General features: G+C 35.9%; 1 protein-coding gene across 4 annotated transcripts in view; it reads left to right on the top strand.

Moving 5' to 3' along the window:
- Positions 1 to 6,023: 6,023 nt before the first annotated feature.
- The window catches only part of BEGAIN (brain enriched guanylate kinase associated), a gene marked incomplete at its 5' end in the record, with an annotated part of 164,064 nt that continues 153,427 nt past the window's right edge, over positions 6,024 to 16,660 (top strand). The window contains 2 exons of one of the 4 annotated variants that reach the window (XM_084520128.1): positions 6,024 to 6,073; positions 9,083 to 9,212. In XM_084520128.1, coding sequence (XP_084376254.1) covers positions 9,165 to 9,212 — 48 coding nt within the window. Of the gene's footprint in view, positions 6,074 to 9,060; positions 9,213 to 16,660 lie in introns of those variants that run through there. The other 3 variants (XM_084520132.1, XM_084520133.1, XM_084520129.1) reach the window with 3 other exon arrangements.

Raw genomic sequence — 16,660 nt, 5'->3', positions numbered from 1 at the left:
ATGGAATTTCAGTTACTTTTAACAAATAATATCTCAGAAGAAATAACTAACTCTGAAGGGCCATTTGCAACTTCATTTTACATCCTTCCTTTAGGTAAAAAGCTTCAACACAACTAGGTTGTATGGACTCAACATGCAGAAAAAGAGCATTCCTTCAGAATAAGTCAATATTTACTTCTCCAAACACATGAAAGGATATGATATATGGATTGGATGTGATATATAGACATTGGAATTGAAGATAAGAATATATGGATGGTTCCATATATAAATTTACTATGTAAAATAAATATGACATTCAACTAGGCTGAAACTGATATATTTGATATACAGCAAATAATTTCTAAAGCATTTAGTTCCAGGTATGCACCATTGCCACTCACTTATATATTGCATCTGTACCATTTTGTGTACCTACTAGCAGACCTGTACCAACCTCTTACAGTGACAGAAAATTAGTTTGATGAGGTTGTTTAGGTTGGAACTTCCACTCTATGTCCAGCTCTTTCTGACAGACACTTAAGGACGAACAGCATGTCCACTGCTTTAAACACCAGATATGCTTGAGGAAGAGAGTAGCAAAGGTGGATTATTTGCTGTATTTGCTAAAATTTCTATAAAAATTGTTGCATTCTTTCTTAGAAGTGTTTTCTACAAATGATTTTTTGGACTGTCATTGCTACCAAGCTGGACTGAACTATCTCTGGTATATCAACAAGGAGGCTACTGCTCAAAGTCTCTAAAAACGATTGGTTTCCTATGCCTTGGGCTGAAACATCCACACTGAAGTAATTCATATTTCTTCAGTCATTCAAACAAGCAAACATTATTTTAGAACTAATTCTTATCAATAAATGAGAATATTAACTCTAAATCACAAGTAATCTTTCCCATCTGTATTTCATGGTAATACTTATTATTTCAGCTTTTGCTGAAGATTAGAAAAAATCAATTAAAAAAAAAAAGGTAAAAAAGAATTTCTAGGAAGTAGCATACATTCTCTGTCGTTAGAAAGAAGACAAGATATTTATGGTTTGGAAGCCCTATTTTCTCACATTAGCTAGCAGGATGTAAGGCTGTAAATATCCATTTTCTACCTTGAAGACTCTGAAAAATAGACTCATTTTAAATTGAGTCAAATTTAACAATGCACAGCAAATATACTTAGCAAGAAGTTAGCTAAATAGAGCTTAACAGGAATATGCTTTTCCGCAAATCAATTTGGCATCTGGAGTCTGATTTTCTATTTTGCCTTCCCTACATGTTCTTGAAGCAATTTTAGGAGAAATAACCAGAGAAACAACATTGGCAACATATTGGAAAGATGCTGGTTACAGATGGTATAAAGAACACTATCTTGTTGAAAATCCATAAAGACTCAAAGCAACAGACAAAAAGAATGGGATACAAAAATAGTTCATGAATTCTAAAAGCATTCTAGCTTAGCAGCTTTATTTCCAGAGTTAACCAAATACACGTGAAATTTAAAGGTTGAGATTGCTAACAGGTCATGTTCTTAGCAGTGCTGACCCAAGGTCAAGTAATTTTTGCTCCAAGCTATATTGGATCAGTAGCTTCAAGAGGGCAGTGTTTTATCTCCCAATGTTCTCTGCTTGACATCATCAAATTCTTATGTGTTACTTTTGACAAAAGCAAAGTCTATGTTCCTCAGAAGTCATTGCACACTGGCTTTTTTTTTTTTTTTTTTTAAATAATTGATCCAAGATTTACTGGAACACAGAATGACCATCTCTCAGCATAGCAGAGGCCTTATCACAAGCATGCAATTAACAACATTAATTTTCTTTGTATGCTATAGTTTTCGTAGAGGTGTTTAAATGCCAATACAAATGTAAAATGAATGAAGGCTGTGGGAATCTGTGTGTAGGTGTGCAATAGCCAGGCTGCTGAACGTTGAGCGTGACTGATGTGCAGATAGCAGGCTATGTGTGGAGAATGATAAACACAGTGGAAGAAAAGATTAGCGCACACGTGAAAGGGAACTTGCTATATATTGCCTGAATTTGCAGTACACCCCCTCTCTCAAGGTTATCTCCCCTCTCCTCTCCCCATGTTTGATTATGCTTGACAGAGTGATGAGCACTGCAGCCAGATGAGACACATTTATTTTACTAAACCATCTCAGAGGATTTACGAAAACAGAACAATCTCCCAGCCAAGGTACTACTTAGATCTTTAGTATACAGGCTGGACATTTTTATTTTTTATTTAGAAATGCAGTTTCAGAATGGCTAAGGTCATTCTCAGACTGAGGTCAAATTCAGCAAATAGCTTTAGCCAGATCTTCAGTTTTTAAAGGACAACTTTACAGTTTTCACAAAGTCCTGCTGTGCCAATATAAGCCATTTGCAGAACTAATCCTTCATCATACCTCTGCTCTTAACAAGCTACACTAGTCACCAAGAGCATATGACTTTCCCCATGGCCATCTGAGAGACATACACAGGTGCTATGGGGCAAGAGGAAACGCTGGTTTATGAGGTGATGCCCTGCCAGCCCTAGGGCCAGCCCCTATGTCTCCTTGTCCCCCAGGAGCTCCCAGCCCAAGCAGTCTTCCTCTGAAGTCTTCACTTAGTAAGGGAACTTCAAAGCCTGCTTTCTTTCTCTCTCTCTGTTAAAACTCTGGGAGTTGTGAAGTTTTGCACCACTATTATTACACTGTCAGGGAAGCTTTTGAAGGCCATTATCAAGTCCCTTCAGTCATGTTGTGTTTGAGCAACAGAAAATACTCCCCATGCACAATGGCTGAGTAAGCTTCCTCCTCTACAGTTCTTGCTTCTGTCACTCCACAAAGGGAGAATGAGCAAGATCCAATAAAGACATTATATTCAGCATAAGAGTTGGTCACTTTAATGAAAAATATTGTATTTAAACACAAGTGACCATTCACTTTGTTTGCCACATTATTCCCTTGGAATAGCAAAGAAATATTAAAAAAAGACGCACTTCCAAGTTCTGCACATCATAACTAGAAGCAAATAAAGTGCTTGGACTCCACAAAATAGGCTCCTTTTAAAACCATAAGGTACCGTTCAGATTCACTAGTCTTACCATGACCTTGCTTTTAGGTATAACCTACTGTGAAGAATTAAATGAAAAAGGGAGCTTTTTATTTTTCCCATGGAAGCATAAATTGCTTTACAAATGAAAATATATACGTATGTATATATATTTATGTGTGCATGTGTACACTTAACAGATTCAGTAAAAATTCCAAATGATGAAGAATTTATCACACTCTATAGCACTTTGTTTGAGAGAAAACTACTGTCTTTCTTAAAGAGTGATGCTTTATTTTGCATAAAATAGTTTTCTAACTTCTTACCTTTGGCTATTTTATATTTAGGTTTGAGGTGATGAGAGTATTTATGACAATAGGGATTTAAAACATGACAGTGGGAGAAGGTGACACTGAAAGGAGGTGGCACTAATAGGCATTAAGCTTTCCAAAGCTTCTATTATCTGTCAAATATTGTGACTTCTTTCACATGTATTACTTGTGATCTCCTGTAGATTAATTTTTTTCTTTTTTCTTTTTTTTTTCTCTAGACACTTAGGCAGTATTTGTAGCTACTGAACAGTATTGGAATATACTGGAGGAGTTAATACATGTCCTGTTTGGTGAAATAAAAATTGCATAATATTCTCATAAATTTATGCACAAAATAACTTAAACAAACAATGACCAAATGAACAATGGTATCGGTCTTGCCCTAGACTTTTGCTTTTACCTTTTGTGGCACCAACTTTCAGAAATACCTGCATCATTGCATCTGTTCTCTCATCCTTCCATGACCTGTTCCCCTCACTTTGAGGTTTAAAATACCCAACTCAAATCCTCTAAAAGGGCAAGACCAAAGATTCCAGTCACATTACTGCTGAAATTCAAAGTTGAGCCTTGAATGTACTTTCTTTTCTTACTGCTTCTGAGGTTATTGTTAGCAATTATTTTACTGAGAGAAGAGGGAGGTGGAGAAAAAAAAAAAAAAAAAAAAAAAAAAAAGAAGAGAGAGAGAGAAAGGATGAGTGGTTAGATAACAGTGTTCTGCAAGATACACTTAGAATCAATCATATTACTGTTTTTTTCAGCCAGGCTAGTGATCATGAATTCTGTATCTTTCCCCAAGCTCAGTGGCTGTGCCAGCCATTCATTCTGAAATGCTTCATGTTTCCTTATACAGGAATTCACAATAGGATTATGGATTCAGGAGAAAGCTCTGCTCAAGGAGGGGCAGAGAGTGAAAGGAGGCTTGTTTGGTACAGCATTGTATGATGTGCAAAAAGAAAAGCAAGCCAAAAAAAGAAAAAAAAAAAAAAAAAGAAAAAAAAAAAAGAGAAATGGAAAAAGATGTAGAATGAAAGAGTAGTTTATTTGTAGTTTGTGTCAAAAGTTTTATTCAAAGGGGATTAACTCTATTTTGTCTTACTTTTATTTGGGAACTGGAACTGTAATTTCATTGGGCCAATTTGGAATTGACCACTGACACTTGAAAAAGCATTTTTATATGAGGAATAGGCAAAAGAAAAAGAGGGATACACAAACGACTGGGTAATGTTTTGTTCCTCTAACCTCCCATCTGTAAGTATTGTGATGGCTAAAGCAACAGCTGCAAATGCAGCCATGTTTCCTCTTCTCTCATCAGCTCCCTGGAAAAAAAACACCATTTCTCGTAAGAAATACAATGTTCTTCCTCCCTTCTCCAAACATGTCTTGGAGGTCCTAGTGTATAATATCTGCCCATTTATATTGGGTTTGAATCTCACCAGTCTGTAGGAACTCAACAGCAGCAGTGCAACAATGTAGACAAACAGAAGTTATCCTTCTCTTTCCACTACCGCCTTTTATTTTTTCAAGTCAACATATCGAGGTGTGGCTAACCATTGGTCATCTGCCCAATTCAGTCTGGCAAGCTAATGATGCACAGCATGGGTGATAACACAGCTCATCTCCATTTTCACAGGCATGAAGGATAAAAGGTCTGGTACTTTGGACAACCCAAATCGGGACAAGCCAAAACCTGACTATTCAGTGCAATTTTCAGTTGATAAATACCTCGGAGATCTCCTCTATCCTAAAACATCTTTGGGAAAAAGACCTTTTACAGTACAATGCTTCAAAATGTAGGAATAAAAATAAAGAATTATTTCTGTTCTGCAGTGTAACATTGAAGATATAATTGACTACTGAACTATGACATATAATTTTGCGTTAGGATTTACAAGGTCAGAATTCTAACAAAAGCATTAACATAATTCAAATGGTGACAAAAATTCTAAAAGTGAGTAGGGTTTTATATATAGGTACATGGGAATGATTTTACAACCATAATACCATGCCTTCATAATTGCAATGGTTTTTGTACATTCAAAATTAAGGTGATGTTTTAATTTATTTTTTTTTCCAAGAATATCAAAGGGGAAATACAACACTTTTTTTTTTTTTCTTCATATTTGTGTGATCCCTTTGGGGCAGTACCTACACTCCTTTCACAGGACTGGAGCTCTAGAAATCACATACAACCACCAAAGCCAAGGAAAGCAGCTGATTCTGTACTGTGATCTTAATCAGAGCCTTACCACCTTTTGGGGAATTCAGTGGGTGTTTCAACTGAAAGATTTGGCTTTACCCAGTTATCTACTTACATTCACAAACAATACTGAGTCAATCACTTTCGATCTCAGCTGTACATGACTAGCTAGTAATTTCCTACATTTGTGACATACCATGACCATCTTTGATGCTGTTAAAGTTTGTGACTACACAGAAAAAACACTGGCAAGTTGATAGTGAATGACCCTTGATAAGTTGTTCACCAATTGCTTGACTTTGCTGTTCAAGTTTATGCTCTCATAGCAACACAGACAGCATATCATTCTCTGCTGATTTCATTAAAAGAAAACGATCCTGTCTTTCGGTTAAAAAGAAAAAAAAAAAAAAAAAAAAAAAGCTGTAACTGTTGAAACAGCATGCACCTAATAAGCTACTTCTAAATCTGTCTCCATCATTTCAGACTCTGGACTAGCAGAACAGAGCTTGCAGAATCCTTCTCAAGTAAGTACTGCTTTCTCTTAACAGCATGTCTGTTGGCTTTTGTTGTGTTGTGTTTTGTTTTCCATTTAAAATGTATAACAGGTAGTAAAGGAGTCTTCAGCACGAAATTAGTAGTGCTGCAATATGACAATTGAGTGCCTGCTTTAAACATGAATTAACATGCTCTGTTGTTTCATTTGGCAGACATTACTGACATCAAAAAGGAAATATTTAATACATTAAGCTATAAGACATCAAATTATATGGATGAAGCTTCTCAAAGCTGCAGTGGCTGCAGTGCTAAAAATCTAATGGAATAATTTATAATTGACTATCATGCTAAGGTTTTTAAAAGTGAGTTATGTATCTTTTATTTGCATAGTCCACATCATAGAATTTGATTTCATCAGGACTGGAATATGTATCCTGAATATGCTACTGGTCATTAAGTATGAAATTAGCAAAATCATTTCTATCTAAAAGAGAGGAAAAAATCATATAGTGGTATTATTATAAATAATAAAGCTAATATGTACACACTAAAACTACTTCAAGCTTGTATTAAATCCTGAAGGAAAATATTTGTAATGGATGACTTTTTTTAATTATGCAAAGTATTAGTCAATCATTGTTAAACTCAACAGAGTACAGACAAAATAACTGTTTGCATGAGAAACACAAATGCATGTCATTTGCCAAAACAAACAGCACATACTGTTGCATGCTTTCTGCAAGAGTATTTAAACAGCTCTGATAAACATGTCTCTTTAATCTAGTGAAATGGGGTGGGGCTATGGGAGTTGAAGGGAAAAAATAATCTTTTGCTTGGTGTTTGAATTGCAACTGTTGCAGCACAAAGGAGTTAGGAACAGGCAATCAATGAGCCTCCCTTTACAGCTGATGTGCAAACACATACACACCCACATGCATACAATAATTTTTTCCCATTTACTCCTAGATGCTTAGCACCAGTTCCCATGACATACAACTCTGATTAAAAACACACAGGTGTGCAGCACTCTGCAAAAGTAGCTGTATCTGAGACATTACAGCTCTGATGTTAGTATCTTGGAAGCTTTTATCATAAGTATGCCTTATACCTCCAAATAATATTATTTACCACAATTTTTTATTGTAGGGAAAAATAGGTGATATAAAATCAAATTGCTTAATTAACTTCCACAGAAAGCTACCTAAATACTTCCATTCAAGTTATCCATCTCCCAACATCCTATGACAGCAGAAGTCAAGAAATTACCATTTGTTCCTCCCAGTTATTTTCAAATTATTCATAACAACACATTTTAAAGCACACTGCCATGCCAACTCATTTGTATGCAGGCAAGCTTTTTTAAGCAAACTTTTCCAGGACATATTGAAGCATGGAACTGGAACAACCATTTCCTTATTTACTGTATAATAGAAATAGAAAGTCTTTGGCAGATTATGCATACAGAGAGATAAAGAACAAAAGTAGAGATAACAAAATTAGTGTTTGTTATGGTGAACAACAATATATATTTCCTTTGCAAGCAACACTGTCTCCAAGGGGCAGTTCTGAACAGACTAATAAATTAGAGGCCAATAAAGGGAAAGTCTAGACTGAAATCCCACAACCCTTCCCAAAGTTATTGCAAAATTTCAGGAAAACACAGGATGGTTATAACATGGTGAGCAAGTACTAAAACATGGTACCTTCCTCCCCCACAAGAAAAAAAGAGACATTGGTGGGAAGTAATTCCACTAATGAGCTTTGATCCTTTCCACAGCTATTAGTAGCCAGCCAAAAGAGGAAGCAACCGTCAGTAACTATTTCTGAGACAGACTAGGAGAGTGAGGAGGGGGAAGAGGGTTGCATTTGCAAGACCTCCAAGGAGAAATGGTGACTTCATGATCAAGGAGATGGCATTGCTTAGAAGAAAAGGCTCATTTCTGCCTTATCCTTTGTGATTGCCTAATTCTCTAAGAGAATGATCCTAATGAAATTTCACAAACCTGTTACAGGTCAATTGTTTTTATGAAAGTCAAAGCCTCCAGAAATTTGATTCAGTACAAAGAATTGAGTTTTTCAATGTGCTCTTGAACAATTCAGTCTGTCACAGGATTTTCTAATTCAAATAAACTCATTGGACAGGAAACAGAGAGGGAGAGAGAAGTAGAATATCATAGGAACATCTTATTCCCTTGTGGTTTATGAATTTGACAACAGTTTTCCTCCCAGTCCTCCCAGTTAAAATTTCCTCTATATTTAACATTTGATAAGTAGAACTACAGATGACATAAAACTTATGAGAAAAATGCTGCTGTACTGAAAGATCTCTACAGTAACTCCTGGAAGCATCACTAGAGTGGACTTTGGGTAGCCTGAATTCACTAGTAAGGTGGTGATCTTACCTGGCTTCAGAGACACTAAGGCCTTGCAGAGTATGGCTCAAGTGTTAAATCACCTAGCATCAAGCTAGGATTGGATTTAAGTGAAAGAAGATAAAATGGTATCAACAATATCATTAATTTCAAAATAAAGCAGAATTCAGTGGGTGGGAAATATTTTCAGTCCACCTACCAAAAACAGAAACACATTTTTTATTCTAAGACTGATTTTCCATGAGAAACTTATTCCATTCTTCCATTCAGTTTTCCTCTCTACTCTTTTAAATTGTCTTACATCTTTTCTTTCTCTTTTGCTAAACAGTAATAATAATAATCATCATAATAACAATAACAATATTGGGCTGGGAAAGAGTAAGAGAGAAAAAGGGAGAGAGAAAAAGGGTATATCAAATTTGGAAAACTACATGATACTGTTATCCCACCTCAAAGAAGGACAGAATTAAGAATTTGACACTTTCCTGAAAACACATACATTAAAGCAGTAGTGGAAGCAACTAAGACTCCTCATCTGTATTCTCAGAAGGATCAATTATTTTGCTGGCTGTTTTCACCAAACGACTACAAAGTGAACTGGAGACACTAAGACAGAGTCAAATACTAGTGTAATACAGATGACATACAGCTCTACCCATCCTACAGCACGGCTACAGAGAAGGCACAGAGTGTGAAGAAGAGCTCATGGAGCAGCTGGCTAAAGCAGAAGCTGAGCAAGAAAAAGAGGATGTTGCCAGAGGACAGAAAGCATTTTGAGGACTCATTGACAGTCAAGGTATGCAGCCGCGGTTGGTCACTAAGCACTAATCTGATAAAGAAACTGTTATTCACATATGCTATTGTTTTCAAGTAGCTCCATCTCTCTTGGCTGAGGACAACAATCTCTCAGGCAGGTGAGACAACAAGCTTTTAGTGCTAAATGCCAACATGGAGAAAATGCTATCATGTATATGATCTAAAGCTCAGCCTCACTAGACCACAAATCTGTTCTCCGTAGATCAGCCTCCTTATCATTTTGTATTCCTCTCTTCAAGGTAGTCCATTGTCTGAACTGTGGATAAATAAAAGATCACTTAAAACCCTTGAAAAAAGATCACAGTCTACAGCTTCACTTCTCTGACTCTTCTCAGCAAGAGTAAAATTTGTCTTCATGGGAGGCTGAAAGGGAAAAAGTCCCTTGGGAATTAAGGGCAACCAAATGTCTTATCATCTAACACTACAAGTCCCTGGTACATTTCTTTGAGGAGCTTTAAATATATACACAACATGTCCACAGTGTACTTTTCTAATGCAAATCATACAAAAGCCAACAGCTTACAACTGATGCTAATGATACACTAATGGAAGGTGCTCTGATAGTGTGACACTGGCTATAGTAATAAGGGCCTGTGTGGAATGGAAAGTCTCTTTTATTTTCCTGTACTGCTCCCCAAAAATAATTTTATAATTGGTTTATTAAAACATGTTCAGTTTATATTTTTTCTCTCCCTTAATCTGTAATTCATTTTTAAACTATAAATAGAGGTTGCATGTGAAGCGGCTGGCTGGCTCTAGTTGTACTGCAGCTGTAGCATTTGTCAGAGCACAGTGACTCCATTTTCAGGGTGGTGCATGAGCTATGCTAAAAAACATCTCCCTTTCCTCTAACATTCAACACTTTTTACAAGCTTAACGCAGCTTTGTCTAGCATGCAGCTATCAATTAAATAGATCAGACTTGTGACTGCATGCAAGGAAGATGGCACCACCGTTTGTTGCATTGTCTTTGGTCACTCTGTATTTGCAAGACAGATAAATGTTTTTCTTAGCCTGATGGGATTAATGGGAATTTAGAGGATTTTCAATCCTTTAAATCTTTGGATTTAGATTAGAGGTTGAGTGCAAAGACCATCCACAACGTAGATTCTTGCACGAATGTCTCAAATGTCTCTGGTCTGAAACTCACCACAGTACCATTTCAAGTTCTTTTCATTCCACTAAAACCTACCATTTTTTTAAAGAATCCAGACTGATATAATGCTGGCAGCACTGGCACAATTATTTGTCATTACAAGATATAGACCTATCAACAATCAATAGAGAAAGGAAAAAAATATAGAGAGATTTTTAACTAATTGCAATTAACAGTCACACAAAATAAAGAAACCAAACCAAGCTCTCATTTTACTGGTCCTGAATATGCCTGGATCTTACACAGATAGCTTAAACATCTACTGGAATTTTCCTTAGGACTGTGCAAGGCTTTCAAGGAGAACCAAGTGAGGTAAAATGACTCGAGGCAATGCTTGCTATGGCACCTGTCCAATACAAATAATCTGCTCTAAAAAGAAAAAAAAAATGGTAAAGATAATGTTTAGGGAAATGGATACTTTGCTGTGTGACAGCTAGCACCTTAGAAATAGACATTATTCCCACTAATTTGGAAATACAATATATTTTCTGGAGAACGACAAAATGAAGCAATGCTCAGAAGGTTTTAAGGTAACACTGTCTTGCTGAAGAAATTGGGCTAGGCACTCTTGTATTAAAAGCAAAGCATTATTTAGAAAATATTAAAATTTCTTGAAGAGAAGAGAAGAGAAGAGAAGAGAAGAGAAGAGAAGAGAAGAGAAGAGAAGAGAAGAGAAGAGAAGAGAAGAGAAGAGAAGAGAAGAGAAGAGAAGAGAAGAGAAGAGAAGAGAAGAGAAGAGAAGAGAAGAGAGAAAAGAGAAGAAAAGAGAAGAAAAGAGAAGAAAAGAGAAGAAAAGAGAAGAGAAGAGAAGAGAAGAGAAGAAAAGAAAAGAAAAGAAAAGAAAAGAAAAGAAAAGAAAAGAAAAGAAAAGAAAAGAAAAGAAAAGAAAAGAAAAGAGAAAAGAAAAGAAAAGAAAAGAAAAGAAAAGAAAAGAAAAGAAAAGAAAAGAAAAGAAAAGAAAAGAAAAGAAAAGAAAAGAAAAGAGAAAAGAAACGAAAAGAAAAGAAACGAAACGAAACGAAACGAAACGAAACGAAACGAAACGAAAAGAAAAGAAAAGAAAAGAAAAGAAAAGAAAAGAAAAGAAAAGAAAAGAAAAGAAAAGAAAAAAGAAAAGAAAGAAAAGGAAGAAGAAGAGGGAGAGAGAGAAGGAGAGAGTGAGAGAGAACTTCCAAAGGCAATTCAGTCAGAGAGGAACACCTGTAATATTTAAAGGGATGAATTTAATTGTAAAGCAGAAAGGTCAAATTAAATGCTCCAAAATGAACTGCACTGAACTGCATTAAGTATATGGTAGATTTGATAAAACTTTCATTAAACGCAGGAGGGAAGAGGGTATTTGAGCAAGAATGGGCACTGGAACACTTGGATATAGCTATTTGGAGAGTGGACTATGCTTGAAGGACTTACACAACTTTGGTAAACTGAGAACTTTGAAATGAATTGCACTTCCTACCAACTCCAGTGTGCTTGGCTCTAGTGCTTAGGCAGTGTTTCTGAGCAGTTTAAAGGCTGGCTGAGATCTAACAACAAAGTGACTTAGAAGAAATGAACTCCACTGTAATGGAAAAAACTCACCCTTTGCTGCAACATGAACTGCACTGTAATATTTGATTAACTGTAATTTTGGATGAACTGTAATTTTTGATCCAAAATGTTGGAGTCTACTCACTGGCAACAAAATGCTCTGGAAATAGCCTTAATTGGAGTTAAAATAAAACCCAAAATTCTGTTTAAAATCAGATTTACACTCTTTTCTTTTTCTTTTTTAATTAATAACCTAACATTTTCTTATGAATCTTGGAATGTCAAAAACCCTTAGATTTGATTATTTTTAATGTAAATAATTTGCTGAATATCTTATCATTAGTATATCAACATGCATATTTTTAGATATATAAAAGCTTTGCACACTTCTTTAGTACTAGAACTGTTGAATATTGTCTGCTTTGACCCAAAAATGAGCATATCTTCCAGAGCTCTACACAAAGAAACTTCCAGTTGTCATAACAACCTACTGCAGCTTTTTTTCCTACATGGTTACCTTGCATTTGCTTTTGATACTATTAGCAAAAATTAAATCTTCAAAAGTTTTAAAATGGGGTTGCTATTAAAAGGGAGGGGTATATATATATTTAGTTCCCACAAAACTCAGATTTCAATTTGCAGTCTTCAGACAATGGTCTGTAAAGATATCACTTTGCATCAATTCTTGATTGGAAGTAACTCTGTTATGCTCCATTTTTAGACACAATATGCAGGTTTCTAATAATGTCTCTGTAAAATGACACTTAGAATATAAATAAACCTAAAGTAACCTTTATAAAAATCTTCGTATGTTTTGCTATGTAACAAGTTTACTAGACAGGTCTCTGAATGCCTCAGTCTTGTCAAATGAAATACTGACTCATTATGAAAGTCTCGTTTAAGCTGTGATCCTAGCTATCATTCTGTTACAAAGGTTTCAGATTCAGCTGTCAATTAAGCTAGGAAGGATTTGTATTGCTTTGCTTATATTCCCATGTTCATACTAAAATAGAATAGCCATTGCACCACACAAAATTACAAACTGGATGTACACGAGTCCCTGGAACTGGTTCACTTACTAATTTTCAGTATGTAAGTCTTGTTAATATTTAGAAATGTCGATTTGATCAGGGTCTCATCACTTAAGAGAATGTACCAATGCAGGGAAAAAAACAATCCCTTCCTAAATTTTAAGAACAGGTAATGGTGGCTACAAATGAAAGTGCAGGTGTTCATCAAAGGTCAACTAGCAAGTTAATGGAAGAAATGCTTACAAGGGTTGTGTTATTTACAGTCAAATCTGTCACTTAGATCAGACAGTTTTCTATTAACTTGCACAGACATACTGATTAATTCCAACAGTTGTGCTCATCATTTCTGAAATAATGTAAAATTAATGCATTAATTGTTTTTTTAAGATTATTTTAATGTTATTATGACAGTTTTAGAAGAACTCAGAAACCAAGCAAACATGCACCTAGCAGAGGCAAGTTGTAGCAAGAACAGAAGAATTTGGTTGTTAATACAGCTTCCTGAAGGTGTTTGTTTCAATAGTATAGCCCAGACTACTGCAGCAATGCATTACTATTCACAGACATACCTGCTTGCACTGGAAAGAGGAATTCTCTTTATCATCCATGTCTTCAAAGAGATTTAGATATATAAGGCAAAATAATTTTAACATTTTAAAAAGTCACTTAACATATGGAAACTAAATCAGCAACATCAAATCATTACAAGAGTTCAGTCTCAAACACCCATATTCTTAAGCATACACTGCTTTAATATTCAGATACTTGATTAGCATATGTGACTAGTGGAAATAATTTCTGTGGTTCATGTACTCTCCAGACCATATGTTGGTGAATTAATCGTTCACCAGACCATTGTAAAGACAATATTACTATCAACTTTGCTAACATCTATTGCAGTCAAGATTTAGAGGGGTTCACAATAAAAGATCTACATCATTAATTTTCATTCCAGCCATGCCTTATTCAGGCAAGAAAAAATCTGTCATTTTGCAGGGATGGCTTTAATTTTTTGGTTAATAATTGGTAATTAGATCAAATGCCAGGGTCACCCTTTCCCAACTGGTTAAGAACATATGTCTAAAGTCATTAGGCAGAAATCATCATAAGAAATAGGAGAAGCATTATTAAAAACCCACTAGTGTTATATACTCTACTTTGGTTACCTATAACATACAGCCTGACATTTTTCCTATTGTCTTATTTAATTTCAAACCAAATGGCTTCATTCCTGACAATAGAAAAGAATTATATGAGCCATTTTTGTTGGCTGTGCCACAGACTTCTGTCACATTCACACCTTAAAATTTGCACATATGCAACAGATAGCTGAATTTGTGCTTGTAGTTAACACAGCTTTGTTCATGCACAAATGGTCCCAATCCCCCATGAATAAAAAAGCTCTTCTCCAGATATGTACAAGCTATTTCAGATCCTGGCTCAAGAATGAGGCTTGCTCTGTTTCTGAACAGACATATTAATGAACTCCATTAAAACTGCAGAACTCACACTTTGCCAGGCTGTAATGGATCCTGGAAGAGAAACGTTCTGAGATGCATTAGTACAGAGCTTACCTCTTTGGGGAATCCTGTTTGCATCAGTGAGTAACCATAAGTTTGCAGAAAACTGTATTAGGACATACTGAAAAAGCCCTAAATTCTGTCTTTACAAGAAGAGAGTAGTGCACTATTGTTCTGTGATTGCATTGAAAAGGTCATGAAAATCTTTCTGTTGACAACAGAAAGCATTCGCTAGCCCTTCATATTGTCACCATTTATGTTCAAGTAAAAGGGGAATAATTTCATCTAAACTAAGACTTTATGCATTTTAATCTACATTGTCTCTGTGATCAGGATAATATTTGTAACATGCAATGTTACAAAAACATTGCAAAAATATTACAAAAATAAAACTTGTAACATGCCAAGTCCCATAGAAAATATGGAAGCATTTCAGAAAGTAATTCCAGTAAAAGCAATTGATTTTTGATGTGTTAAAAGGATCTTCTAGTCCCCCTGTTATTTGCAAAATTAATGCACTTACTATGTTAATTTGAGAGATTCGCAACACTTCAGCAGCTTTCATGAACGATGATTTAAATGAGTTCTGGAATTACCAACGTGGAGACAATAAATTACTTGCAGTGGGCAAATTGACTTGTAATGAGGGAACTAAATACAATATCTCTTTCAAAAGCTCATGGAATGACATTTTAACTTGAACTGCCATTGACCTGTCAGCTTTCACTTTTTTTTAAAGTATCAATGTATGATACTTTTAAATGTGCTCCTCACTAACTTTTTCCCCTTTATTGCCACCTTCTACCACACCTCACTCCCTTCTAGGGATTCTCCTCACATCTTCTTGCCCAGCTGTTTAAGGCAGGTCACTCAGGTTTCTTCTTGTGATCCATTTCTTTTTTTCTGTCTCCATCCGCTGAATTGCATAAGTTGGAAAGATGTCTGATTCCCATCAGACAAAAAGGGTTATATCACAGAATCACAGAAGCACAGAATGGTTTGGGTGAAGGTACCTTAAAGATCACCCAATTCCAACCCCCCTGCCATGGGCAGGGATACCTTCCACTACATCAGATTGCTCAAAGCCCCGTCTAGCCTGGCCTTGGACACTTCCCAGGATGGGACATCCACAGCTTCTCTGGGCAACCTGTGCCAGTGCCTTATCACCCTCATAGTAAAGTACGTCTTCCTAATGTTTAATCTAAATCTTAAATGTATCAGTCAGTTCATGTGTGATCAGGATGCTCCAAACTTTCATACTGATCATAAAGCCAAACTATAGCCTTTAACCTCACATAAAACAGCCTTTATATTCCCTCATGAGTTAAAAAAAAAAAAAAAAAAAAAAAAAAAAAAAAAAAAACAGAAATTCTGCACTTCACAGTTCAGATTTGCCTGCCTGTAAAGAATGAGAAGAGCCTCACATGAAGAGTTGTGGAAACAAACATCATTACCACTCCAGACTCATTTATAATGCTGAATTACTGAACTTTGCTTTGGTTCAAACCTTTAACAAATTATTTTAGAATGAAAACAATGGCAAGAACAAGCAGGCAGAAAGTGTGAATCACATTCTCTTTTTGCCTTTTTGGGTCCAGCAGACCTGCCACTAAGCTTTCTAATAGAATAGAAAACACTAGCAGCATTAGGACAATATAGCATGACCTTCTCTACTATTGGATTTTAAAAAGCCCTGAAACAGAACCACCCCTGACTTTACTTAGTGAGAATTGATTTACATCATGGTAGTTTGGTTTCCAGATCAACAGACAGGATTATATCATATGCTGCTTTGGATCAATGAAAGCCCATGTTCATCCACTAAGCATTCAATACCCTGGAAAATTTGCATGTCCTATAGATTCTGTTGATTAGTATGGCTAATTAAAATTATGAGAATGCACTATTGATCTAATTATGAAACTTATGCATAATTTGGGATGCATATGAGATAAAATGTGGTGGCTGCACTATTATGCCTTTCAAAGACATGTCTGTTGCCTTACAAAGTAGAGAAAGATTTATAGGAATGTCACTGTCATTGACGCCAGCTGATACACCAACACAAAAATGGAGTCATTGTCTAAGGGCTCCATTTCCCCTGTTAAGCCAGAGGCTGCTGTGCTTGGAAGACCAGTCAAACAAGAGGGGGCTGGCAGGGTGACTGAAGAAAGGGCATGCTGTGCATCCACCTC

This window comes from Aythya ferina (genome assembly GCF_964211825.1).
Source record: "Aythya ferina genome assembly, chromosome: 5".
NCBI classification, from domain to species: Eukaryota; Metazoa; Chordata; class Aves; order Anseriformes; family Anatidae; genus Aythya; species Aythya ferina.
The sequence above is the reverse complement of the archived record's forward strand: the minus strand, read 5'-3'. Positions and strand labels throughout refer to the sequence as shown.